At 43.6% G+C, this 26,940-nt stretch overlaps 1 protein-coding gene and 1 long non-coding RNA gene across 6 annotated transcripts in view; one reads left to right on the top strand and one right to left on the bottom strand.

The window, feature by feature from the left end:
* HDAC8 (histone deacetylase 8) overlaps positions 1-26,940 on the bottom strand; it is a 259,468-nt gene that overhangs the window by 19,785 nt on the left and 212,743 nt on the right. For 4 of the 5 annotated variants that reach the window (XR_014076044.1, XR_014076045.1, XM_081566952.1 and 1 more), the window contains one exon: positions 11,060-11,165. Coding sequence is in view for 2 of the 5 variants with exons in the window: in XM_081566952.1 (XP_081423078.1) it covers positions 11,060-11,165 (106 nt within the window). In the remaining 3 variants the exon portion in view is untranslated. Of the gene's footprint in view, positions 1-11,059; positions 11,166-14,332; positions 14,415-26,940 lie in introns of all 5 variants that reach the window. The other variant, XR_014076043.1, reaches the window with a different exon arrangement.
* LOC145536841 (uncharacterized) overlaps positions 1-26,940 on the top strand; it is a 152,112-nt gene that overhangs the window by 33,717 nt on the left and 91,455 nt on the right. The window contains exons 3-4 of the long non-coding RNA XR_014076046.1: positions 6,501-6,550; positions 12,669-12,808. This is a non-coding gene — a long non-coding RNA (uncharacterized LOC145536841). The remainder of the gene's footprint in view (positions 1-6,500; positions 6,551-12,668; positions 12,809-26,940) is intronic.

Below are 26,940 nucleotides of genomic sequence, written 5' to 3'. Positions count from 1 at the left end.
AACTGTGGAAAACTCTTCGAGATGGGAATACCGGACCACCTGACCTGCCTCCTGATAAAACTGTATGCATGTCAAGATGCAACAGTTAAAACTGGACATGGAACACGAGACTTGTTCCAAATCAGGAAAGGAGTACATGAAGGCTGTATATTGTCACCCTGGTTATTTAACTTCTATGCAGAGTACACCATGCAAAATGCCAGGCTGGATGAAGCATGAGCTGGAATCAAGATTGCTGGGAGAAATATCAATAACCTCAGATATGCAGATGACACCACCCTTATGGCAGAAAGTGAAGAAGAACTAAAGAGCCTCTTGATGAAATTGAAAGAGGGGATTGAAAAAGGTGGCTTAAAACTCAGCATTCAAAAAACTAAGATTATGGCATCTGGTCTCATCACTTTATGGCAAATAGATGGGGAATCAATGGAAAGAGTGAGAGACTTTAGTTTTTGGGCCTCCAAAATCACTGCAGATGGTGACTGCAGCCATGAAATTTAAAGACACTTGCTCCTTAGAGGAAAAGCTATGATCAACGTAGACAGCATATTAACAAGCAGAGACATTCATTACTTTGTCAACAAAGGTCTGTCTAGTCAAAGCTATGGTTTTTCCAGTGGTCATGTATGAATGTGAGAGTTGGACTATAAAGAAAACTGAGTGCCAAAGAATTGATGCTTTTGAACTGTGGTGTTGGAGAAGACTCTTGAGAGTCCCTTCAATGGCAAGGAGATCCAACCAGTCCATTCTAAAGGAAATCAGTCCTGAATATTTATTGGAAGGACTGATGCTGAAGCTGAAACTCCAGTACTTTGGCCACCTGATGTGAAGAATTGACTCATTGGAAAAGACCCTGATGCTGGGAAAGATTGAAGGCAGGAGGAGAAGGGGACGAGAGAGTAGGAAATGGTTGAAAGGCATCACCAACTCTATGGACATGAGTTTGAGTAAGCTCCGGGAATTGGTGATGGACAGGGAAGCCTGGTGTGCTGCAGTCTGTGGGGTCACAAAGAGTTGGACATGACTGAGCAACTGAACTCAACTGAAATATACATATATTTTATATGATATACATATATATTGTATATACATTATATAATATACATATATCATATATATACATATATATTTGCTAATATGTGTAAGATATAGGGGCTTCCCTGATGGTGGTGGTTAAGTCACTAAGTTGTGTAGACTTTTGTGATCCCATGGACTGTAGCCTGCTAGGCTCCTCTGTCCATGGGATTTTCCAGGTGAAAATACTGGGGTGGGTATTTTCTCCTTCTCCAGAGGATCTTCCCAACCCAGGAATCAAACCCAGGTCTCCTGCATTGCAGGCAGATTTTTTACCGACTGAGCTATGAGGGAAGCCCTTCCCTGGTGGTGGCTCAGTGGTAAAGAATCTGCCTGTATAATGCAGGAGATGCGGGTTTGATCCCTGTGTTGGGAGGATCCCTTGGGGAAAGAAATGGCAACCCACTTCAATATTCTTGCCTGGGAAATCGCATAGACAGGGGAACCTGGTGAGCTACGGTCCTTGGGGTTGCAAAAGAGTCAGACGTGACTTAGCTACTAAACAAAACAAAACAAAAAGTAATATATATAATATAATATATAAAAAATATATATTTATTTCTAAGAATTAAAAACTAAGAATTCTACTTGTTAGTATTTTATTGAAGGCTTTACATTTATATTCATGAAGGATATTAGTCTGTACTTTTCTTTTTTGTGATGCCATCATTTGCTTTCAGTATCAGGGCAATACTAGTCCTATATGGGCTTCCCTAGTGGCTCAGATGGTGAAGAATCTGCCTGCAATGTGGGAGACCCAGGTTTGATCCCTGGGTCGGTAAGATCTCCTGGAGAAGGGAATGGCTACTCACTCCAGTATTCTTGCCTGAGGAATTCTATGGACAGAGGAGACTGGTAGGCTACAGTCCATGGTGTCACAGAGTTGGACATGACTGAGTGACTAACACAATTAATCACAACATATAATATGCTTCCCAGGTGGCACTATTGATAATGAACCCACCTGTCAATGCAGGAGATGTAAAAGATGTGGGCTCAATACCTGGGTGGGGAAGATCCCCTGGAGGAGGACATGGTAACCCACTCCAGTATTCTTGCCTGGAGAATCCCATGGACAGAGGAGCCTGGAGGGCTCCTATGGACTGCGACCCCACAGTCCATAGGGTCTCAGAGTTGGACATGACTGAAGCAACTTAGCACATACACAATATATAACATATATAATCTAATATATGTATATATAAAATCATATTTAATCTAATATAATATATAATATACTATATATATTACACCATGAACAAGTGGGATTTATCCCAGGTATACAAAGCTAGTTCAATATTTGATAATCAATCAATCTAACCTACCATGTTAAAAGGCTAAAAAGAAAAATTACATATATGCCAGTATTAGTGTCAACTGATATAGCAAAAACATTAAATAAAATTCAACATCCATTCATGACATAAATTCTCATGAAACTAGGAATATAGAGGGGTACTCTCTCAACTTTTAAGGGAAATCTACAAAACCTATTTCAGTTCAGTTCAGTTCTGTCACTCAGTCATGTCCGACTCTTTGCGACCCCATGAATCTCAGCACACCAGGCCTCCCTGTCCATCATCAACTCCCTGAGTCTACCCAAACCCATCTCCATCTAGTTGGTGATGCCATCCAGCCATCTCATCCTCTGTTGCCCCCTTCTCCTCCTGCCCTCAATCTTTCCCAGCATCACGGTCTTTTCCAATGAGTCAGCTCTTCGCATCAGGTGGTCAAAGTATTGGAGTTTCAGCTTCAACATCAGTCCTATACTGACATCATACTTATTGGTAAAAGAGTGAATGTTTTCCCTCTAAGTTCTGGAACAAGGCAAGGATATCTTTTCTCACCACTCTTATCCAACATAATACTCGAAGTCTTAGCCAGTGTAATAAGGCAAGAAAAAGAAACAAAAAGCATATAGATCAGACAGACAGACAGAAAGAAAACTGTCTCTATTTGCAGATGGTGATCTATATAGAAAATCCTAAGGAGTCTACAAGAAAACACCTAGAAATTGTAAATGAGTTCAGAAGGGTCACAGGATATAAGCACAATATACAAAAAAATATATTTCTATATACTAGCAACAAACACATGGAAACCAAAATGAAAAACATAATAACTCAATAAAAGAAAAACTTTTATAAAACCTGTTAAGGATATGTATGCTGAAAATGACAAAATGCTGATGAAGGAAGTAAGAGAAGATCTCAATAAATCGAGAAATATACCATGTTCATGGATTGGAATTCTCTCCAAATTGATATACAGATTTAACACAATTCCTAACAAAATCTCATCAAGGTTTTTTGTTTTTTTTTTAAGATATAGACAAAGTTATTCTAAAGCTTATATGGAAAGGCAAAGAAACTAGTATAGCTAAAACAATTTTGAAAAGGAAGAAAGAGGAATCACTGTACCTGATTTTAAGATTTATTATATAGGTACAGTAATCAAGACAGGAATAGACACATAGATCAATGGCACAGAAGAGAAAACCCCAAAAGAAATACAGACAGTTGCCTTGGAGAATGAGAATTTTTGAAAGGGTGGTAGTCCTAGGGAGCTATCTAGATTTTCTGCCCTTCTACTAGATTGAAGAGGTTTTACATCATGATATGCTTTTTAAGACAAAGGGAAGCACCCTAGAATTACTAGAGGTACCTACGAAAGGAATCAGTACTTCAGACATGTAAAATAGTCTATCTCCAGTTCCTTATTTGCAGCTACAGTGACCAGATTTTGTAAACTAAAAATTGGGACATAAGGTCTGATTAAAGATTATTGTCTTTTTCTTAAAAAGCTCCAACATGTATTTCTTTTTTCTGACTATAAAAGCAAGACATGTTCATATAGAAATTTTGAAAAATAACAGAAAAAGAATAAAGAACAAGTAAAAAATTACCCATAATTTCAATTTTACCATCAAAGATAACTACTGTTAGAATTTTTGGTACGTTTCCCTCTAGTGTTTTTCTATGCATATCCATACATTCACTCTCACACACATTATGTATATTTACAAAATTGAGACTATATGGTATTAAATCATTTCACACCCTGTTTTTTCACTTAAGGTTGTTACCATGAGCAAATTATTCTCTTGTCATCAAATTAGCTTTAAAAATTTCTTTTTAATTGGTTGCAACAAATTATTCCATGTAGTTATACTGACATTGTATCATACCTCAAATTCAATGTATTGAAAAAGAACACATCAAGTATATGTTTTTGTAAAACTATCCCCTACTCCCAATGGCTCCCCATCCCAGTTGGTATCAAGGCTGGAAACCTCAGAGTCATCTTTACTTCTTCCTTTCTCCTTGATCCCATACACATGATATACCTCCAAATGCTGTTGATACTCTCTTCCTAACAGCTCTCAGTCATTCAGGAGGAATAGGATAGGGAGTATCCTACCACCAGTGTTCTGGCCCAGGTCTTTGAAGGCTCACCCTTCAAATATCACCATGATTCATCCAAATATCACTACATCATGCCATGTCTTAGTTTCAGAACCTAGAATGGCTCCCACTTTACTGTATTGATATGTACAATTTAGTCTGAAATTCAAGGAAACCTGCCATCTCTCCCTAGCCCCCACCTATCCAAGTTTCCCCTGCTTATGAGCACTTCCCTCTTCTATCGATTCAAAACATCCCAACCTTATGAAAGTACTCTCCCTAAAGTTTTACTTCTCTTCTATCTTGCATCAGCCCTTATTATGTCCTGACCTGTCTAAGGGGGTTAGTTTTGGCTCCTCATCTTAACTTCTCAGCTGTTTTTCAGAGGCAGGATTCATGTCTTAAACTTCTCTTATATGTCTCATGACACTAAGCACATGGGGAGTTCCAAAAAATATTCATTGATTGATTTAGCTGGGCTTTAATGTGGAGACAGAGTGATACTTCTTAAAATCAACCTGGTTCAGAACCTCACTTTGGGAGACATTGAAAGGTGGGAAGGGGTGATTGGAAAGAGCAGACATGGGATGATGAGTAGACTTGACTGAGCAATAGTGCCAAGGAGAGGAGAGGCACCAGGCCTAGCTTCAAATCTTGATGTCATCATTTACTTGTTATGTGACCGTAGGCATGTTATATTACTCTGCAGGCACAAGTTTCCTACCTCATAAGGTAATAGTGAGAAAAAAATGAGATCACATATGTAAAGAATATAGCATGGTGATGCACAGTAGGCTTTCAATAATGGGAGTTCCCACCTCCTGGATTTAGGTAGGTATTTCAAGTCTTCAAAAGTAACCTGTCAAGGGTTTTTATGGTTTGTTAAAAGCTGCTGTTGAAATTACTGGAGCTTTGGGGAATAGCCTTCATTTTCATTTTAGAATTTCTAAAATTTTCAGTATGACATATTGACAACTTTTTCTGTTTAACAATAACAACAATAACCAAACTTTCCAATTTTTACACCATTTAGTGAAGCAAGCGAGGCTCCTAGAAGAGACCATAGTGAGCTGCTGCTGCTGCTGCTAAGTCGCTTCAGTCATGTCTGACTCTGTGCGATCCCATAGACGGCGGCCCACCAGGCTCCCCCGTCCCTGGGACTCTCAAGGCAAGAACACTGGAGTGGGTTGCCATTTCCTTCTCCAGTGCATGAAAGTGAAAAGCGAAAGTGAAGTCGCTCAGTCGTGTCCGACTCTTAGCGACCCCATGGACTGCAGCCTACCAGGCTCCTCCGTCCATGGGATTCTCCAGGCAAGAGTACTGGAGTGGGGTGCCATTGCTGGAGAGGGATAAAGAAAAAGCACAGAGGATGGCTAGGGGAGATAAGGGATGGACATCACAGAGATCCTCACCTGAAGTTATACAAATTGGCTCATAGTAGCCTCCAAAATCCTGCTCCAAAGTCCTTCAAAGAAGCCCTGAAGCAAATGGTCAGTCTGTCTTGGGTCTGGCCCTGCCTTTCAATTTATCCTTATGGCTTCTCAGGGAGCAAGAGAAGGTATGGAAATAAGCTGAGTTTTCATGGTGTTGAGTCCCACCAGGCAGGAGCACTGCTTCAAGTTGGGGACTCCAGCAGGTCTTGGACATGCCCAGACCTGATGCCTCAATTGCTAGTCCCTAGAAGAATGTCAATCCCAGACATCAGGCTGCCAGAGGAGGTGCTGCTTACACTAAGCACAGTGGTTCTCCTGAGAATATTACCTGTAGAGGTGCAAAGGGTCTTGGCTTGGGGCTGTGGAACTGTAAGTAGACTGGGACTGGTGATCACAGCACAATTCAGACAGTAGGAGTTGGGTGGACTGGCTTCTTCAACCTGTCCTTTTCTTTTACTTCTCTACTGAGCACAAAATAGAGCTGGAAGGTTCAGTTACAGTATAGTAAGGGGGGGTGTGTGGCTAAAAGGCCTACATCAGGGACAAAAATTTCAAATGCTGCTTATGGATGATTTCCTCCCATTTCCAGAGAGAAATCAGATTTCAGGTGCTTTGGATCAACCACACAGAAGGAGCCAGGTATGTAGTACAAGGTGGAAGGGGTTTACCAGGGGTGACTGGAAAAAGTAGATGACGAGTAGGCTTGATAGGGCAACACTGCAAAGAGAGGAAGGACACTGGAAATGACAAACCTGACTCCAAAGCCTCAATTCAGACAGCCCTGGGTTCAAATGTTTGCTCCACCACCTATTAACACAGTGTGTGGCACAGAGTAGGTGCTTAGTAATTACTTGCTGAATGAATAAAGGTGACCTTGGCCAAGTAATTTATACTCTCTGAGCCTCAGTTTCCTCATCTGTAAGATAAATAGTAGCTATTATTCTTCTTATTTCTCCTGTGGTGTCTCTCCAAACACCCACATCAGTCTGCTGGTCCATCTCCCCAACCCTGTACCATAGAGGCTGCCATACTAAGTCTCCTTCATTAAGGGTCAGAAAGGGCAGATGTGCACAAGACCTGCTCTTCCCTCTTGTGTCCTCCTATCTCCTTCTCACCTCCTCCTTACTTCCTGGTCCCATTTGTTTCCTTTTCTATCTCTGGCAAACGTAGGGTAGAGTCTGGGAACTCAGAGCAAGTGTAGAAACCTCCAGTTACAACTCCAACACATTCTCACATATGCACAACTCACTCTCTTCTGCCCCTCCCCCACCAGGTCCGGCCTGGACTGCAACATGAAGCTTTTGGCTCCCTAGAGACTTTTACTTGATTCAAATGTCATCACGACCAGGGATTAGAAAACCTCTACCCCTGTTTCCCCATGCAGAGCTAGGCAGGCTCAAGGAGCTAGCTGCCTCTGGGGATTGATCACATCAGCAGTGTTCCAACTCTGGAAGGTTCTCTGTCAACTAACTCCTCTGGAGTACGTCAACCAGAGAGGAAAGGTAAACAAGTTTGAGTACATGAAGATGGTTCAAGGGTGATTTTTACAGTAGTGGTCATGGTCTAGGTTGAATGATCCACTTTCTAACCTATACTTCCTTGTGAACAATCACACAAATCTTCAAGATTCATTGACATGAGAAGAATGATTTGTGGGAACAACACATATTTTTCTCTGTATAAACCTAACAGCTTGAATAGAGTCTCCATGGTTTTATTTTTGTCTTTTTTTCCTCTCTCAGAAAGTCTAATAGGGAGTAAAGACAGGATAAAGTGAGGTCCAAATTTGCCAGTCATCCTGTAGCATATGGATTTATCACTATAAGATGAACCTCCTAAGGTTTGCTCTCCAATAGGTTAAAAATCCCATTTTTTATGCTCCTAAGGGATGTGGTGAGAAAGAGAGAAAACCCAAGCTCAAAGGCTAAATAAATTCAACCAGATATGCTGGTGAAACTCTTTCCCATAGAGTGGAATGTAGTCCATCCACTCCCTCATTGCCATCCACCTCCCCAAATAATATTTGGCTCTGCCCCACCACCTTTGTTTTTAATGGGGAGAGGTGTGGAGGGGGAGAGGGAGAGGCACTGGAAGAAATGGCCAGCCTCCCTGAGGTTTTATATTGAAGAATAGATGATAGTCTTTTACGCAGGTTCAGGAAAATCTTTCAGAATGCAGAAAATTCAGCAGCCTTTCCACAATGACCATTGTCATGGCAACACACTATCTGACGGCAGCATGTCACCAGGCTGGAGGGGCATGGTCTCAGTATAGCAGGTTAGCCTGGCCATTTTTAACAACATTTGGACTTCTTTCTAGCCTCGTTTCTTATAGGTTTAACTGCATTTCTTTTTGGTTCTGAATTTATGTGCTCTGCTCATTTGCATGGCTAGAACACAAGACTTTGTCAATATGAAAGGGATGGCTAAATGGAAAAATCTGAAGATTCCTAGTAATCTATAGCTATTCTACTTGCTGTCCGCCCTCCCTGGCTCCTCTACACCTACTCTTAGCCACTTAGTTTCTTTTCTTCTCCTCATCAGTTCTTTCCTATACACAGTATTACCTCCCCCACAACCCCCCCCACTATGACTCATCAACCAACTCCTGCATTCTCATCTTCTTTTTATTGTTTTTGTATTTTCACATAATTAATGTACAGCATCCCAGAATCTTAGGATTGGAAGGAACCTTAATGATAACCTAGTACAATCACCCTCCTCCAAATGCAGAACTCCATCTACAATATGACAGCCAATTGACTATCTTGTCTCTATTTGTAGGTCTCCAGCAATAGAGACCTCATTCCTTTCTGGGCAGTCTGTTCCGCTTTGGACGGCTTTAATCATTAGAAAATTCTTTATCTTGAATGAAAATCTGCTTAATCTGCCTTTTAATAATATCTACCCTTGGGTCCTAGCTCTGTGCCCTGTGACCACATAGACTCTGTTTATACCCTCTGCCCTGTGACAGCCTCTCAGAGATATGGGACAACATCCCCCTGAGTCTTCTTTTATTCAAAAACCCAGGTCCTCCTCCAGGCAGACCTCTTGGAGCCTCGGCTCTAATCCTTTCCCCATCCTGACCTCCTGAAACACATGTTCCTATTTGTCTCGAGATCTTGTAAAGTAAGGTCAATATTGCATTAACATCTCTGGAGGCTACCTTGCCATGGTGACTCACATTGACTAAAATCCCTAACTCTTGCAGACAAAATCCTGTGAAGCCATGTCTTCCCATCTTGCTTGTGTCCAGTTGCTTTTGAAGACCCATTTCCTGGTCTATATGTTAATTTCATGGTGTTGCAACCAGAATATTGCTTTAACCTGTTAGGATATTTTAAAAAAGTCTTGACTTCCATGTAACTTGCATATCCTCTAAAATTTTCTGTTATTATTATTTTTTAACCAATCCCCAAACTAATCTTTTATCTCATTTTTTAAAATGTATTCTTCTTTTGGATTTCTTATCTTTCCTAATTCTCTTCTCTTTGAATCACCTTCCTTATGTCTTCTCTTGCTTTTCATTTCCATTTCCTCAATAGCACGATGTCAGCACTCTCTGGAGATGTGTGTCGTCTGGGTACGTGTGCAGGAAAGCATGAGGGCATAAAGATATCTGCACATATTGTAGGTGTGAGCAAGTGGCTGCAGAGCCTTGTTTAGTTTCTGTTTCTATTGTTTTGTCTCTGCTCTACCAGGATTTAGAGCCTGGATGAGGGGAAAATGGCAAGGTGAAAGGAAAGGGGGTATGAGAATTTGGTTCAGGGTCTGAGAGGGACAGGGGGAAACAAGGCGGGGGGATCATGTGTTAATCAAGTCTGAGGTGTAGTAAGAAAGGCTAAAGAAAGGCCGGGAAAAGAAGGATTTTAAAGGCCTTAAAGGTTCAAGGAGGGAGGAGGATTTGGTTCGGAAGTGAAGACTTTTGAAGTTGGTAGCCATTGAGAGACCAGAGGGAGGTGCCTTGAAACTACAGGATCAGGGAAAGGCTGAGGGCTGTGGGATACCTGAGACGGCTGATAAGCACTGCTGTGAGCACAACCTTATGAGTTTATGACTCATGAGCTTAGAAATCTTTCTCTAGTCAAAGGAGCCTGGGATGTGGAGTTAGTGACTATGGACTAGGCTGTTGTCACAGACTGGGCTGTACTAGAGGACAGGGCCTTATATCACTTTTGGCAAAGGTCCCCAGGACACAGCAGTGTGTTCCCTCAGACTAACTCTGACACAGAATGGGCTTCTCTTTTGTGCTAGATTCTATTCCAATGAGGGAATCCAAGTTAGGAAAACTGGTGCTATCTTGGTTGTTAGTTGAATACACACAGGAATTTCACTTTCCATTACGGGCAATGTGATACCTTTGGCCTTCTAACTCTGCAAATAATTAGGATCCCCCAAAATATGCACACGTACACACAAATTCAATTAAATAGGAATGTGGGTACCAAAACAACTTAAAAAAAATTGCAGATGAAGTGAGTTTAGTTGTGAAACAGCAGTTGGGGTTGGGAGGGGGGTTTCTACCAACAGTGCCCCCAAACAGCTAGTGGACAGTGTGATCAAGTGGGCAATAACCTGATGACTGCCATTTTCCCTCTGTCCAGAGGCCAGAATAATTGGAGGCCAACCTTAGGGAAAGGAAAAGGAAGAATAGGGAAGCAGCCACATCTCCAGTGCTCTAAGTGAGACTGGGGAACCCACTCCCAGGGCTTCAAAATCTTTGACTACTCACTGTGGGCTTACAGTCACTCAAAGCTCTGTTGGACCAATGAACCACATTGGAACAGAATGCCTGCAAGCCCTCCTGCCCCCATGTCCAACCCCAAGTCTGAATTGACTTGACCTTCTCTTATCTTATAGAGGGTTTTACTGTTGCCCTTTTCAAAGAGAGTTCCAGGGCACACTTTAGAACTGGCTTTCCACTGGAGGTGCCTAAAGCTGAAACTTCTGTCTCCCTGAAGGTGACCCGAACCAGAGTGACCAGTGCAGAATTCCAACTACAAGCTCTTATGCCAAGAAGAGGTTTCCCTTTCGAATCAATGTAAAGTCTAGCCACCAAAAGACAAATGGTATTTGGGGAAGCCCCCACTGATGGGTCACCACAAGCTGGGTGGAATGAGGAGAGCTAGATTTGAAGGGTGGTGCTCACCTTTGATGTAGTTGAGGATTTGCTGGACTCGGTGGGGCTCATTGCGGTCTGGCCGGCAGCTTGGCGTGATTTCCAGCACATAATCAGGACCATATGCTGTGAAAAACTGTAAGGAAAAGGGAAAGGCCAAAAAACAAACTAAACCACAGAAAACCTCCAAACCAAACCACAGACAATCAGAACAACAACAACAACCCACTGCTACCGACAAGGCAAGGAAGGCCCAGATGGGCAGGGCAGGAGGGTGCAGCAGGAAACTGGTCCCCTTGTTCAAACCTCCTGTGACAGTCCACTGCAAAATTCTTTCTTCAGCTTGGTGTTCAAGGTTCTCTCTGCTCACATCTCAACTTTTCTCCCCAGCCTCAGCTCACTCACTCCCTCTTCTCTAGCCACACTGGCCAGCTCTGGGCTCTCCCAAATGAGACCATGCTTGGTCCCTCACCTCCTTGAGGATCTTTGGCATTGTTTTTTCCTGGGGCCTGCACATTCCCTCTCCCATCCCCTGCTGTCTGTGAAAAACCTCCCCAACCTTCCAGGCACAGCTCAAATGTCACCTCCTTCACAAAGCTGTCCCCTCATTCTACACAAGCCCCAGAGCATTCTGTTGGTACATCTCTTATGGTCTTTGTTCAACAAACAGACAGCGCTTGCCTGCATATTGCATACAGGTCACTGTGCTGGCTGCTGTAGGTGCTGTGAAGATGGACAAGCCTTCCTTTGGGGTCCTCTAGGTGTTCTTCAGTGTGCAGAGATTTTTCAACAGCGACCTGATCTCCCTATACGGGATTATCAGCTCCTTGAAGGCAGGCAGCCCCTGTCTTAGTCACCTCCTCGGTCCTCACAGACCAAGGCCTGTTAGTTTTGGTTGCCTTGAATTCCCTGCAACAGGAATGTCAAATGAGCCTAGTTTTTCTATTTTTTTCTGTAGTAGAGTTTGTTTTTAAATTCAGGGAATCAAAATAAAGGTTTTTGGTTTCTATTTCTAGCTCACTAGATGATTCCTTGTGACCTTTGGTAAGTCACAATATCTGATTCAGCTTCTCTATCAGGGACTGCTTGGGGAAAAACACCCCATGACAAAGGGAACCATTCAATTGGGAGAAGTTTTTGAATGGGAAATATGCAAAGCTACTATTTCTGTTTAGTTTTTAACAGAAATAGTATTTGTACACACTTTCTGGAGAGAGAGCATATGGTCCTTAATATTATGTGCTTTCAATAGTGATATTGTTAGGCAGTAAGTAAGCCAGAGAAATTCAAATTCCCTGGAAAAAATGGTACAGAGGGCATGAAAACAAGGGATCTTGGCATGTGTCATGAATTTGATGTCATTCAAAGAGCCTTTTAAAAATAATCCAAGGTGATTGCCATTGCCATCAAATTATCCTTGTTAAGAGTCTAGATGTATATCTGGCACCATGGGAGAGGTTGTGGAATAATCTCTAGGGATTTTAACAGCATCTTTGTGGAATCTATGGGAGTAATTTGATGGGAAGATGACTTTTGCACATCTATGACAGAAGACTCCTCATATCTAATTAAAAGAAAAATGACCAAGACTGTGCCAATGCTTATAATGCTTTTTCTTTTATTGGACTGACCTAAAAAGGAGAGGAGTCTAGTTCCTTCCTGCTGGAGTTATTACTCGCTGATGTCTGAAGTCCCAAGTTCTGGAGATAGAAGATGGCTTGTGTGGAGATCGTCTTTGCAGAAACTAACTGCCCCATTCTGATCAAAGAAACCTGAGAGGTTTGTATTTTTAGCCAAGGAGGGCCCCTTAGTCCAAGCCTGAGAACCTCATGGGCTTGGCTCTTGAAGAGAAGGCTTCAAACAGGTGTAGCCCTCTCTCCTTAAGTGGCCTCTCCTACTCCAGAGGCTGTCAAGTAGTACATTCATTTCATGGGTAAGGAAAGATGGGTTTAGAGTGAGCAATAGAAGAAAGGCAGCTCCAATGAAGAAGTCACTCTGAGACACCCAAACTCCTGGCATCAAATGCTATAAAAATCAGAGGCAAGGGGCCTCGCTGAGTTCTAGGAGGAGGGAATGTTCTGCCTTCATCTACAAAGATAACACTGCTGATCCTCTGTCAGCAAGGCATGTCGTGAGCTATCTGTTTTGCACTGAGTGTCTGGAACAACATGTTCTCATTGTGAGGACCTGCTGCATGCTCAAGCCGCTCTCCAGCTTTAGCCCCCTCTTGGCCTGAGAGCACATGGTGGCAAGACGGTCAGCTGGGGCCAGAGCTGACTGCCACGTGATGGAGCTCAGCTTGACTGGGATTGAAGCTCTTGTCCTGGCTGACTGAGCATCTGGCTTTAACTAACCCATAAATAACCCATTCTTTGCTGAAGAAGGCTGGTTGCAGGCAAGCCTGGGTTCTTAAACATCTCCCCACCTTTGCCAAACAAATATTATTCCTAGATACTACTTATTACACTATTCTTAGGCTAGGGAACACAGATGATATAAGAAAGTCCCTGTTTTGTGATCCAGTTCCACATGGCAGCCTTGAGCAGCTCTGCTTGGAGCTGAGGGAAGAGACAGGCACAAGGAAGGCAGAGGCTGTATCTAAGGCAAAGGTGGTGCCCTCTTTCCCTCTCTGGCTCTCTCGTGATATTTCTGTTTCTGTGTTATATTATGTTTTTAGTTTTGCACTCGTTAACTCTTTTCCACGAGACCATGAACTCTGCAAAGGCAGAAACTTATGTCACATTCTCTTTGTAGAGCCTGTAGAGTTGAACTCAAGGTTCTCCTTCAACCTTTACTTTAAAATTATGCTGAATTACATTAATTCACAAAAGGTTTAGCTGGCTGTTCAGTCAATTCTGTGGAATAATGCAAAGAGCCAATTTATGGCATGAACAGTTTTCTCAGCTCTTGAGGCAGCATGATGAGGCAGCAAGAGCCCTGGCCATAGAGTCAGGCAGAGCTGGATTTTTCATACTTGGATTGAGCTGTGTGCCTCAGGCAAGCTTCTTTTCTCATTGCTACCAGAAGAATGATAAATGCTGACCCAACTGGGTTGTTAGGAATCACAGAGATAATATACATTAAAGAGCCGACCACAGAGGCCAGCCCAGCACATGGTAGGATGTCAGTGCCTGTGAATTCTCTTCTCCTGGGGCAAGAAGCCATTGCCTAACTGGTGCCTCACCAGGACCCCAGGGGATGTTGGGTCAAGCACTGGGACCTTCCCCACCCCCAGATGCAGAAAGAAGAGCCTGTTCCTCCTGCCAGACAAAAGCCCAGAAGCCCCAGTGGTTTCCCACTTACGTAAACCATGAGCTCCGCCAAGGGCCAGTAGAGAAACTGACTTCTTTCACAGTTTCCTGCCTTCTGCTCCCGCCACTTGTTACTGGTGAGGTGGAAAGGAAATCTGATCACACAAGGCAAAGATGTTGGGATGGAGGGATTTGGCCTGCACTAGAAATAGTTCAAGGCCCCACCCTGAAACTGCCCTCCAATGTTGAAGAGAAAAGGAAATGGGCAAGTGGCAATGCCATTCCCAGACAGGTGGAGTAGGGCATGAAAGAGGCCAGCCGGCCAGCAAGTGCAAATGCAGGCTTTGATCTCAGCAAAGGAAGGAGGGAGGTGCTAACCTTCTCCCACTCCTTCCCCCTTTCCCTCAGTGCTCCTTTTGCTTTCTGGGTTTCATTTATGCATGTTTTAGGGGAAGATGGTAGTGGGAAGGAGACAAATGGAAAGGATGAGGTGGGGCTGAAGGATGGGAGTGGAAGGGAATGGTACTTGATGGAAGTCAGTTTCTTCTTGACCCAAGAGTCAAAGAATAAAAGAAAGGAAGTAGTTTAGTCTTGTTCAGTTCAGCCCAGCTCAAAGTGCCTTTCTCGCTCACTCCCCTCCAGCTCTTGCTTATACAATGCAAATAACATACACTTAGACACCTGGTCAAGAAGATATTCAGAAGAAGCCTTAAGGTTGTTGTTATTTCTTCATAATCCTATGTGGTCACAGGAAACCAAACCACAAACCTGGAACTGTCAGTCCTTTTATCCTTCCTTCAACATTTATTACATATCTACTATGTGCCTCACTAGGTTAGTCACTGGGGTGCAAAGATAGTAAGATATGTTTAGTAGGAGGGGATATTATAGAACAGTGTGATGAGAGGTATAACAATAATACTAAAGATATAAGTAATAACAGTTAATATTTTTGTCTTTTAAAAAATTGAAGTATATAGTTGATTTACTATATATATATATATATATATATATATATATATTTCAGATACCTCCCCTATAGATTATTATAAGATATTGAGTATAGTTTCTGGTTCTATACAGTAGATCCTTGTTGGTTATCTATTTTATATATAGTACTGTGTATATGTTAATCCCATCAGTAATAGTTAATATTTGTTAAAGGCTTCTTATGTGTCAGGCACTTAAAGTATCTCCACACTTTTTATAGACTGACAATCCTCAAACCTACTCATACGCAGGTTCTAGAATTACGTCCATTTTAAGGTAAGGATCTCAAGCACAGAATTGTCAGATAATTTCAAGAGGTCACACAGCTACCATGTGCAGTCTGAGATCTGAATCTAGGTCATTCTGAAGATCAGCACTACCCACGTGTTAGTCACTCAGTCATGTCTGACTCTTTGCAACCCCATGGAATGAAACTCACCAGGCTCCTTTGTTCATGGAATTCTCCAGGCAAGAATGCTGAAGTGGGTAGCCATTCCCTTCTCCAGGGGATCTTCTGACCCAGGGATTGAAGCCGGGTCCCTTGCATTGCAGGCAGATTCTTTACCATTTGAGCTACCAGGAAAGCCCTTCTAAACTACTCCAGAGGAAGTGACTGTGTCGGGGGATCTATAAAAGGGGCCTGGTGGGTGGGAGGGAGGCATTTCCAAGAGAGCCTGGGCAAGGGCAGGGAGTGTGGAATGGAATAGCACATTATAGGCACTGAAATTAATATGATGTGGCTTGAGAGCAGGGTATAAGGACAGTGAGGACACGAGATTGGGGAGGCAGGATGAATTTTATGGTAGATACTGCCTGCTCCCCACCCTAAGGCATTTGGTCTGATTCCAGACTAGAAGGTTCACAAGGGCAGAACACTGCTTTGCTTTCCACTGTCATACCAGTTCCCCAAACAGTGCTTGTCCCTAGGAGGTGGCAAATAACTATTTGTGGCATAAGTGAATGGAAACTGGAGGGAGCTTGGAAATGAGGGGATGAACAGATAAGCTGTGCACTTTAGAGGACTCAATGGCTACAGTGTAGCCATTGAGAATGGAATGGAATTTGAGAGGAGGAATGCAAGTAGGGAGACCAGTGAGAAGGTTGGTGCTAGAGCCAAGATGAGTGGTAACAGGGCCTGAGCCAGAATAGTTGTGGGAAAACAGAGATTGAAAAACTCTTTATGTTACCTTTTATAACATAAATAGGACTAAACAATGAGTTGGATATGTGAAGTAAGGAAAAAGAGAAAGTCAAGGATTTCCCACTGTGTAGGAAGTATAGTAATGGGTTGAGGAATACAGGCAGAGGACAAGGGTTCATGGTGGGGTGTATAGGTGTGAGGGGGGCTCTCTGGCGAGCATGATGAGGGTCAGAATAATGACGATTTAGTGTCTGGAATTTAGACAAGAGGTTAGGCCTAAGATATAGGGTATGTATGTAGATTTGGGAGTTATCAATGACAAAAAGGAATTGGATGAGAACTGCCAAGGAATTGTCTTGGCTGAAAGGGGAGGCTTACTACAGAGTAAGAGAAGAGAGGCAAGGAAAGAATCAGGGGGAACAATTAATACTTCAGAAGTGGACAGGGAGAGGAAACAGTTCTAGTGACAGCTTGAGATGTTGCGGAGAGGTGAATAAAAGGAGGGTGGTCTTCTGATTTGTCTATGGGAGGGAGATCTTCACTGCAGCAAAGTCAGTGGAGGGTGTGGACAAGGCCTGACTGGAGGGGGCTGAAGAGTTGGTGGGAAGAACTGGAGATAACAATGATGGGTAAGAATATGCACATTCTCATTTTTTAGGAGTTTGGTACAGGGGTGGGACTGGACGAGGGAGGTATTTTAAGATGGGAGGGTCTTAAGTATATTTGTAGGCTGAGGGGAAGCACCCATACAATGGGAGTCAGAGACAGCCTGACAGGGATTTTGAGTTATTTATATCTGTCTTTCCAGCTCCTTAGTCAGCGCCACAAGGGAAGAGTACTGTTGTATTCATATTTATATTACCTACAGCTCTTAGCATAGGGCCTGGAAAATAATTGGAACTCAATTCCTGTTTGTTGAAGGAGTGAAATAAAATGTGTTTAGGATTCTAAAGACATTCAAGTCCAGTAGGGAGAATCAGAGTCTTGAAGGATGGGGTGATTACAAATAGGCAGGGATGGGATGGGGTGGAGGGTAGTTAGTGGAAGCAGGACAAGTCTGGGGAGTTGGCTAAAGTTGTAGAAGGAGAGAGAGCATGGGAGGCCTTCAACCCGAGGTTGAGAGACAGTACTTGATGTGACAGGCATATCAGGACTGGAGCTGTGCCTTAGGATACCTGGGAGTAGTATGTGAAGGGGTGGGTGACCAGTGTGGAGGTCACTGCCATAGTTCAAGGGGGAGATAGCAAGGGCTTGAGTAAGACTGATTGCTATGGGGACAGGGAAGATAGAAAAGAGACATTGTGAAGGTAGACTTCTGAGGACTTTGGTAATTGACTGGTTGTGGAAGAAAGAGCAGGGGAGAAGTCAAAGTTGACTCCTAGATTTTGAGTCAGGGCAAGTGGGAGAATCAGTACCCCTGACAGAGCTGGGATAAAGTAGCAGGCAGAGCTAGTCTGGCTCAGGGAAGTGGATGGGCTTGGGTTTTGTGGGCTTGAGATGACAGTAGGATATATGGGTCACTATGTCTAGCAGGCAGCTGGAGATGTGATGATGGTGTGTGGAAGTGAGGTCATGGCTAAGCACTAAGGCAGTAAGGGGATAAAAAGAGCCAGTGACTAGGCAGAAAAAGAGCAACCAGAGAAGAAGAAAGAGAATGGTAAGGTAAAATCTCTTAGAACCTTTGGGATGAATTTCAGCACAAGGAAGATGCCTAAAGGAATATATTTGCCACGCCAGCAATAGACTCTTATTGCTAAACTAGCATCCATCTCTCCTAGTTAATATAAAAAAGCCAGCCCCCTTTTTATAATACTACAAAAACCTCTCAAAATTTTTATTGCTAACTCAAGGTTTATCTTTTCCTATAAATTAGGCTTGATCCTATCAGGGTAAGCCCGTGGTTGATGCCAATCTCTCTTTATAGACCACTGAGGCTTTGCTCTTTCATCAGCTGGGGAATTTGTGCTGGTGATTGTGATGTTGGCCCTGACCAGGAAGAGTATTTCTTATCCTGACTCACCCCGGGAACAGAACTCATCACAACCAGAATGATAGAGCATCATCACTTTGAACTGTAACATGGTCTTGCAAGACGCTTCTCAACTTTTCCTATGTCACCAATTACTCCATCAAAGAACTTGGCCCCAACTATGATGGAAACAAAAAAGCCCTCTTTTCCCCAGAAAAACGTTTTTGTTTACAGGAAATTCAGTTATTATATATATCATTTATGGTACATTTTAAGAACACAAAATTGCAGTGGTATTATTGGGAGTAAATTTTATTGCCATGGCTTTACAACACAAACAAACAAAAATAATAACCCCATTAGTTGTTGGACTGAACTGGCAGGAAGCAGCACGTCAAAGGCAACTGCTTGTAGGCAGAGGAATGGGGAATTAGGAGTGTGGAGAGCACAACTGAGGGGTCAGGGAGATGTGTGCTCCTGGAGACAAGATATGATATGTGGAGTCTACATGAGGATGGGAAACCAGTGCCCCATCTAGACTACATCGGTATCCCACCTGTGGAGCTCATCTCACAACTTGAACAAAGTCTCTACTTAAGAACTGCTTCATGGTGAGGCTCATACACCAGTACCAACAACTGTTTGAATGAATAAGTGAATGAATGAGTAAGGCATTGAAATAGTTTTATTATCAAGAAGTTTTAATGGTATTTTAACCATTGGTATAAAAAAGTTTATTAAGCAAAATAATCAGGTAAACCTGGGAACTGTTAGCTTATGTGAGCACTGATTATATTTAAACAAAGAATATGCCAAGTATTAAATAGTATTATTCCATTAGCTAAGGTACTTAGAGAGGCTTCATGAACACACACACGTATATAGCCCTTTAGTGTATTGTGTATTCATTAACATTCCTATATTAGTTAACCCACAGTAGAGTGTGTGTGTGTGTGTGTGTGTGTGTGTGTGTGTGTGCGCACGTACATGCGTGCACACATATTCTATTAGGTGCTGAGAATTATTCTTGGAGGGGAGGTTGAGTATAAAAAAAGAATACAGTCTGGTGACTACTCTCAAGGAGATGAAAATCTAAGTAGAGAGAGAAAGATAATTACAGGGAGGGCAGAGGAATAAATCCAAGCCTAACTGTGTGGTATTGGCTAGAGTACAGTAAAATGTCCTCACACGTGTGGGGCACTGGACAACTGAGATGACTTGTCCAAGATCGCAGTGTTAAAGTAATAGATGTGAACTTGAACCCATGGCTTCAGACTTTCAGTCCAGTGGGTTTTCCATTACACCATGAAGCAAAAAGCACAGTAGTTAAAGAATGATTTCTGGAATCATAGGGGAAAAGCCCTAAATCTCTTCTCCACCATTTACTAGCTGAATGACCTTAGACAAGTTACTTAATTGTTCTATTCCCTGGTTTTCTTCCTAAAATGGGAATAACAGGATGTACCTGAGTTGTTGTGACAGTAAGTTAGTCCACAAAAAGCACATAGAACTGACTCACTGGAAAAGACCCTGATGCTGGGAAAGATTGAAGGCAGGAGGAGAAGGGGATGATGGAGGATGAGATGGTTGGATGGTATTACCGACTCTATGGACATGAGTTTGAGCAAGCTGCGGGAGTTGGTGATGGACAGGGAAGGCTGGCATGCTGCAGTCCATGGGGTCACAAAGAGCTGGACATGGCTGAGTACTGAACTGAACTGAAAGCACACAGAACAGTGCCTGGAGCAGTGTAGGTGCTCAGTAAATCTTTGTTATCATTAAATGCTGCTGCTGCTAAGTCACTTCAGTCGTGTCCGACTCTGTGTGACCCCATAGACGGCAGCCCACCAGGCTCCGCCGTCCCTGGGATTCTCCAGGCAAGAATACTGGAGTGGGTTGCCATTTCCTTCTCCAGTGCATGAAAGGGAAAAGTGAAAGTGAAGTTGCTCAGTCGTGTCCGACTCTTAGCGACCCCATGGACTGTAGCCTAGATATTACTATTTACTGTGCTTTACCAACTGTACAAAGAAACAGGAATTCTACATATAATGGACAGTAGCAAAACTGAATTTCTTTACTAATGTCCATTCAGACTGAATGAGGGTGAACTTGTGAAGACCTTACCCTGTAGTCCAAAACTCTGAAGCTAGAAAGAGGGTAGAGAGATCAAGAAGAGGAGGATCCAAATGAATGAGACTAAGAAAAATGCAAGAGATGAGAAGGGAATGAGAACTTGGAAGTGGTAGGAAAGAGGCAAGGGGACAGAAGTGATGGAAAGGAGAGGAGATAAAAATGTGTGTGTGCGGGCTAAATTGTCAAGGAAGGGAAAGAGGTACAGAGGAGGTGGCAGAGGAGACAAAGGCAGGGTGGCTGCCACTTCACTAGGGAATCTCCCTGCAGGCCAAGGAAACTTCAGGGTGTGGTTTCAAGGGGTTTGGGGGAAAGGCCCTGGCCAAGACTAATACCTTTCCCACATTACGGCTGGTCCTCAAATTTCCACTATTAGAGAGAATTCCTCCTTCATAAATATATGCAGGGCCAACTCTGGTTATACCATATGTCTCTGTTAATCAAATGAATATTTTGGAAACAAGCCTACACATGAAGCTTTTTTACATCAACTTTTCCTTCAGCCAAGGGTGGGATGGAAGAAGGGAGTGTATAGGGATATTGATTTACCTGGCTTACTGTTGGACAAGTACTAAGATGACCATAAGGAAATGGATTCTACTGGAGGATTGTAAATGCTGCCTTGGCTCAGTCTTTACCCTACTCCAAGCAACTGCCCTCTCTGTTCCTTCACTGCTAAACTTCTTAAGATCTTTTTTCTTCACCATCTTGACCTCTTCATTTCTCAGACACTTCAATGCACTTCTTCCCCACACCTCCACTGAACATTTTCTAGAAGGATGGCAAAGAGATTTCAGCTTGTTGGCAACTCTGATTGATTGACAGTAGCTGCTTGGGGTACTGTGCTGAGAAGGATTCTGAGGCTGTATCTAGGTTCAGCAGGAAAATGTGCCCAAACCAATTTGTCACATAATCCATGGGAATACCTGGTAGGCAGGATGGGGGCTGGAGGGATGTAGTCTTATGTATCCAATATTTGCTAGTCCTGCCTTAGGACACTTAGGGGCTTCCCAGGGGCACCCCTGGACACTTAGGGGCTTCACAGGTGGCACTAGTGGTAAAGAACCCGCCTGACAATGGAGGAAACTAAGAGACTCGGGTTCAATCCCTGGGTTTGGAAGATCCTCTGGAGGAGGGCATGGCAACCCACTCCAGTATTCTTGCCTAGGAAATCCCATGGACAGGGGAGCCTGGTGGGCTACAATTCACAGGGTTGCAAAGAGGTGGAAGTGACTGAAGCGACTTAGCACACATGCCTTAGGACACTAAGTTGTCTAGTTGCTCAGTTGTGTCCCACTCTTTGCGACCCTCCGGACTGTGGCCTGCCAGACCCCTCTGTCCATGGGATTTCCCAGACAAGAAAACTGGAGTGGGTTGCCATGCCCTTCTCCAGGGAATCTTCCCGACCCAGGGATCAAACCCATGTCTCTTAGTTTCCTCAATAGGCAGGCAGATTCTCTACCATTGAGCCATCAGAGAAGCCCCTGACTAAGAGTGATCCCCTAATTACCTAACCTAATGTCTTCTTTTCAGTGATCAGTCACTTTATTTGATCTCTCTCCAGCACCTGTCATCAACCACTGCCTCATCTATGGTGGTATCTTCTCTCTCATCACCTTTCTTCTCTTTGTTCCTTGTCAGTCTCCTTCCCTGGATTGTCTTCCTTCATCTGTCTCTTAAATGTAGGTGCCCTCACATAGTACTCTCAGCTCATTTCTCCCTCTCTGCAAGAGTTTACACTCTCTGCTGTGGTTTTAATCACTTCTGTGCAGAGATCCTACATTTCTAGGTTCATTGTTTTCCCTCGGCCTTTGATGAGTTTATAATTGTCTGTTGGACATTTCTACCTGAAAAACTTGAATTCTTGGTTCTGGATGGTTACTGTGTTCCAAGTTGAGCTAATTCAGTATGTCCTTCCAAAGAGAATGTTCATTTTCTCTTTTTCTTCACTTAGCACCATAGGTGAGACCTATTATACAATAAGCTCCTCAGCAAAGATGTGAAGTTATGACCCTAAATGGGTCAGTATGCTTATGTTTTGTTTAGATGTGCTGGATTCTGTGCTTTCAAAATACCCCAAATGATATGGGATAAGGGGATAGAGATTAGGGAATCTCTATCTCTGGGGGATATTCCCAATGTTTGATGAACAATGATTTTTCTTCTTTGCCATTCATCAGATGAAGAAAATCATACCTAGCCGGTTGCAAGAGGGTAGAGAGAGGCGTAGGGTACTCTCAGGACTGGCATTAACTCTAAGGGGACAGCCAAATAGCACACAATATGCTTGAGGTGTTATTTGAAAACACTTGCTAGTTATGTGCTGGGGCAAGATGCTGGGTGGGAGGTGCTAGGGAAATAATGATGAAGCAGACCATCCCTGGCCTTGAGGAGCCTACAGCCTAGTACAAAAGGTGGAGAGGTACAGGAAGAACTATGATGAGATGAACATTATAGGTGAGTCATTTCTCTGGAGCTACAGGAACTCAAGTGGGAATTCTTAATTCTGAGTGTGGGGGCTGAGTGGTGATGGGAAGCAAATGAACTGGCCTTGAAGAATGAATAAGATTTAAATAGGAAGGGAGAGAAGATAAGAAAGGCAGAAAGAGCAGAATGAGGACAAAAAAGACATATTCTAAACAAGTCATCAAAAATTAATTTATGAGAAAGAACAGAGTACAGGGTCATAACCAGCACCAGCACAGCCTTGTAAGCAACTTTTTTGTCTTCTCTGAATAGTGCATCTTTCCTTTGTGATGGACATTGTTAGGTTGATGGACTTGGCAGAGGCAGAGGAAAAGTCAAGGATGGACTTGATATTCTGTAAGAGTAGGATTTCTCTCTAATATAGCCATCACAGTGGTTATGTGGGAACAAATCAGAGTTGAACTTGCTTGCTGTGTGCTCTGCTGTGCTTAGTTGCTCAGCTTAGATCCTATTGATTCATTTGTTCCCTCATTCACTTGATACCAAATGTCTCCCAAGGACTCCTGTGCACCAGGCTCTGGGGGGTGAAGTGATAACTGAGACTCAGACCCTGCCCTCAAGGAGTGGATGGGGAGGCAGCTGTGCAAACAAGCAGTTCTAATGCTCTGTGTTAAGTGCTGTAATAGGCATGCAGGCAAGAGCTCCTGGAGTCCAGAGGGAAGACAAAGCAAAGCTCTGCTCTCTGAGTCAGCCTCTAACTGATTTCCCTGTTTCCCCTCTCTCCCTGAGTTTTCCATTCAAAATTCAGATCTGATAACGTTGTCCCCCCTACTTAAAAACCATGGTTGGCTCCCCACTGACTGCAGCACCCAGTTCAAACTCTCAAGCAGGACACACAAAGGTCTTCACAGTCTGGCCCAGCTGACTCCTCCAGTCTTATCTCACACCACAGGCCAGGCTCTGCCCCCTACACTGTAGCCACATTGCACTGGAACATCTCTCCCTGCCCCTCTTTATCTAGTCAACCCTTCTGCTTCCCTTGTGCCCCTGCTAAATGTTGCTTCTCAGTTGTGCTGGCCTTAACTCCCCTTGATGGAGTAAGTTCCTCCTCTGTGTTCCCACAGCTCGCTGACAGGTGTCTATTCTAGCATTTATCACATTATAGCATAATTGTTTTTCTATGTGTCCATCTCTCTCACCAGGCCATGATCTCCTCAAGGTTGGATATTATTTTTTTCCTTAGCCTTGAGATTTGGTTTGGGCCTGGCACATAGTAGGTGCTCCATCCATCTTGGCTAAGTGAATGAAAGACTCTGGCATGGGGCCACTTGGGCCTTGTTATTGTCAGCAGCTAGCATTACTTGAGAGATGCATAAAAAAATGAAGGGCAGCCAGAGTAGCTGAAAAACAGGCAGCTCTAGTCACATCATAAAAAAACAAAACTGGAGACGGTGGAGACAACGTTCCCACTCAGGCTTTAACAAATGACTCTCCCTTCTGAGCAGCCCCTTCTTGTCTGCTCTCCCGTTCACTTTCCAAAACCCAGTCACTGAAATGATTCTAATTATTCATGGTCGGTAGCATATCCAGGAAACATTTAGTTTATAAGCAATTAAAGTATGCTAAAATAGATTTATGCAGGTTGAACCTGATCCTGCTGGTAAGTAGGGAGTAAATGACTTACATCTTGGAGGGGCATTTGCTTCCTGAGGTTACTCTTTATTACTCTTTATCTATTGTACTCTCTTGGTGCTAACATGGCAAACATCTGGAGGTCGTTCTTAAGGCGAGTGTGCAGTGAACGGTGCAGGGAGCATGTAGACAGTGTGAGTGACCACAGCCAGCTGTCCTGTAAATGTGGGAGCACTGCCTCTGCCCACATTCCCCCTGCAACCCCTACCATGTTGGGGGGGGGGCGGATGGCTCAGCAGTAGGAGCTTGGAGTAGTAGGAAAGCTCCTGACACCATGATCATGACTAGAGGCTTGCTTTCCAATAACATTAGAACCACTTGGAATCATTTAACTTCTCAAGGTTCAATCTCCAAGTTGGTAAAATAGGGACACAGACCTCCATCCTCCCAACTTTGAAGGACTGTTTATGAAGATCAATGGAAGAAATGTTGTGAAAAGCTCTAGAGGCTAGAGAAATGGGGGAGGGGCATTTTCATTACAAAAAATCTAACTCGTGGGCCCTTCAATGCTTTAAGAAATGGTTAATGCTTGTCAGCAGATTAGTAAAGGTGTACCAAGGCAAGTCCGCTAATAGTTTACTTAAGAGTCCACACAAGAACAATTCATTACCTTGCCTTGCTCAAACCAAGTGTTTTAATGTCCCTCTAATGAAGACAACAGTCAGCAGCTAAGCAAACAGGCAGCAGAGGCCTAGCACACGGGGCTCCGGCATCTCCAGGGATTTTGTGCCATCGCTGCTCATGACCAGTGGGCTCTGCTTCCTTGGGATTGACTCTAGGGGGAAAAAATGCCTCCTTTTTCTGCTCCAAGAAACCTAGAACACATACCTAAGCCATTCAGTGGGTCAATGTGATTGGTGCAAAATTTAGAATAAACAAATTGAAATGGCATATTTCAGCACCCGCTTTTGAGTTAAGTGCAGAGAGACTGCAGAAGGGCCAAAAGGCTGGCCCAAAAGTGATGAAGGGCGGGGGGTGGCGGGAAGCAAATGCCATGGAAATAAGTACACTGGAGTGATAGTTTACCTGGAAGTCTAAGTTTAAATTATTAAGACCCCAAGATACTTTAATGGAAAGTTATGTAGCTTACATCTGCAAAAGGGTACTGGGTTGCTTCACGCTCTGTCACACCTTCTGGCCTTTCTGCTTACCATTCCTTGTGCAGAGAATACCCAGCCCTCCCTTCTCAGCCAAGACCATTCTTACTCATCTTTCAAGACCTAGCTCCAATGTAACCTCTTTGAAGTCTTTGCTGACTCCCCCAAAGCGAGATCCTTGCTCCCTCATCTGTACCTTCACAAGGTCTTTTATAGCCCAAAGTCCCACTCTGACATATTTGTTTATATAACTTTCTTCCCCATTCAGCCAGGAGTGTAGCTCTCAGGAGCAAGAACCAGATGGTAGCTTTACTTAGCACAGAGCAGGCACAAAGATGGGCCTCACTCAAGGCCAGCTGAATGAATGAGCATTTGGGCATACGTGCACCAGCCTCATTCATCAGGTCTGCACAGGACCCAAAGGGAAGGCTCATTAGGCAATGATTTGATATGGTGGACATGATTCTTCCACACTGGTTTACCAGATTAGTGACTGCCTCAGTGCTGGCAAGCAGCAAGAAACCTGCTGGAAGAGGCAGCCTGACAATGTACCAATGAGGCAAGGCCTGGTCCTGGCTAAAAGCTTGGTTCCCACAACTTGTAAATGTGAGCTGGAAAAGTGCTGCCCTCCACTTCCACCCCTAAACTCTCATGTGCCTGCTTCTCAGGAAGTTGCCCAGCAGCACAGACAGCATCATCTTGTATATTTGAAATTGCATCTATTACTAGAGAGGAAGGCCTAATGGATGGAGCCTGATCCAGACTTGGTTCCTACAGAAGCTTTGGCTCAGCAGCCACAGCCTCTGATTCTCCTTCTGGTTCTGCTAATGATGAACTTTATGACTTTGGACACATCGGCTCATCTCACATTTCCCACCCTACCCCCGCCAATGGGGAGAATAATGAAGATGTTGCATGGATTGAGTCAAAAGAAGCTTGACTGAGATCCCTGAGGATCAGGGAAGCAGCAGTTGATGTTGGCAGAGCCTGCGGGGTTCTGTTGGTTTGGTTGTTTCTGTTTATAAGTGAATCATTCTGCCTTGAGCCCAGATGTGCAGCCCGTGAAGAGGAAGAGAGGAAGGGCAGGCAGGTGGGCACCTCTGGCATAAGCTGCTGCAGTCAGAGCACACAGAAGTGGACAGGACTGAATGGGGCCGGATGGGAGGAACTGGACAGGATGGGAAGGGAAGCTCAGCTGCTGGCTTGCCAACAGC

The sequence above is a fragment of the Giraffa tippelskirchi genome, chromosome X (genome assembly GCF_054371585.1).
Source record: "Giraffa tippelskirchi isolate mGirTip1 chromosome X, T2T-mGirTip1v1.2.pri, whole genome shotgun sequence".
Taxonomy (NCBI): Eukaryota; Metazoa; Chordata; class Mammalia; order Artiodactyla; family Giraffidae; genus Giraffa; species Giraffa tippelskirchi.
Note: the sequence above shows the minus strand (reverse complement) of the source record. Positions and strands in the feature narration are given on the sequence as shown.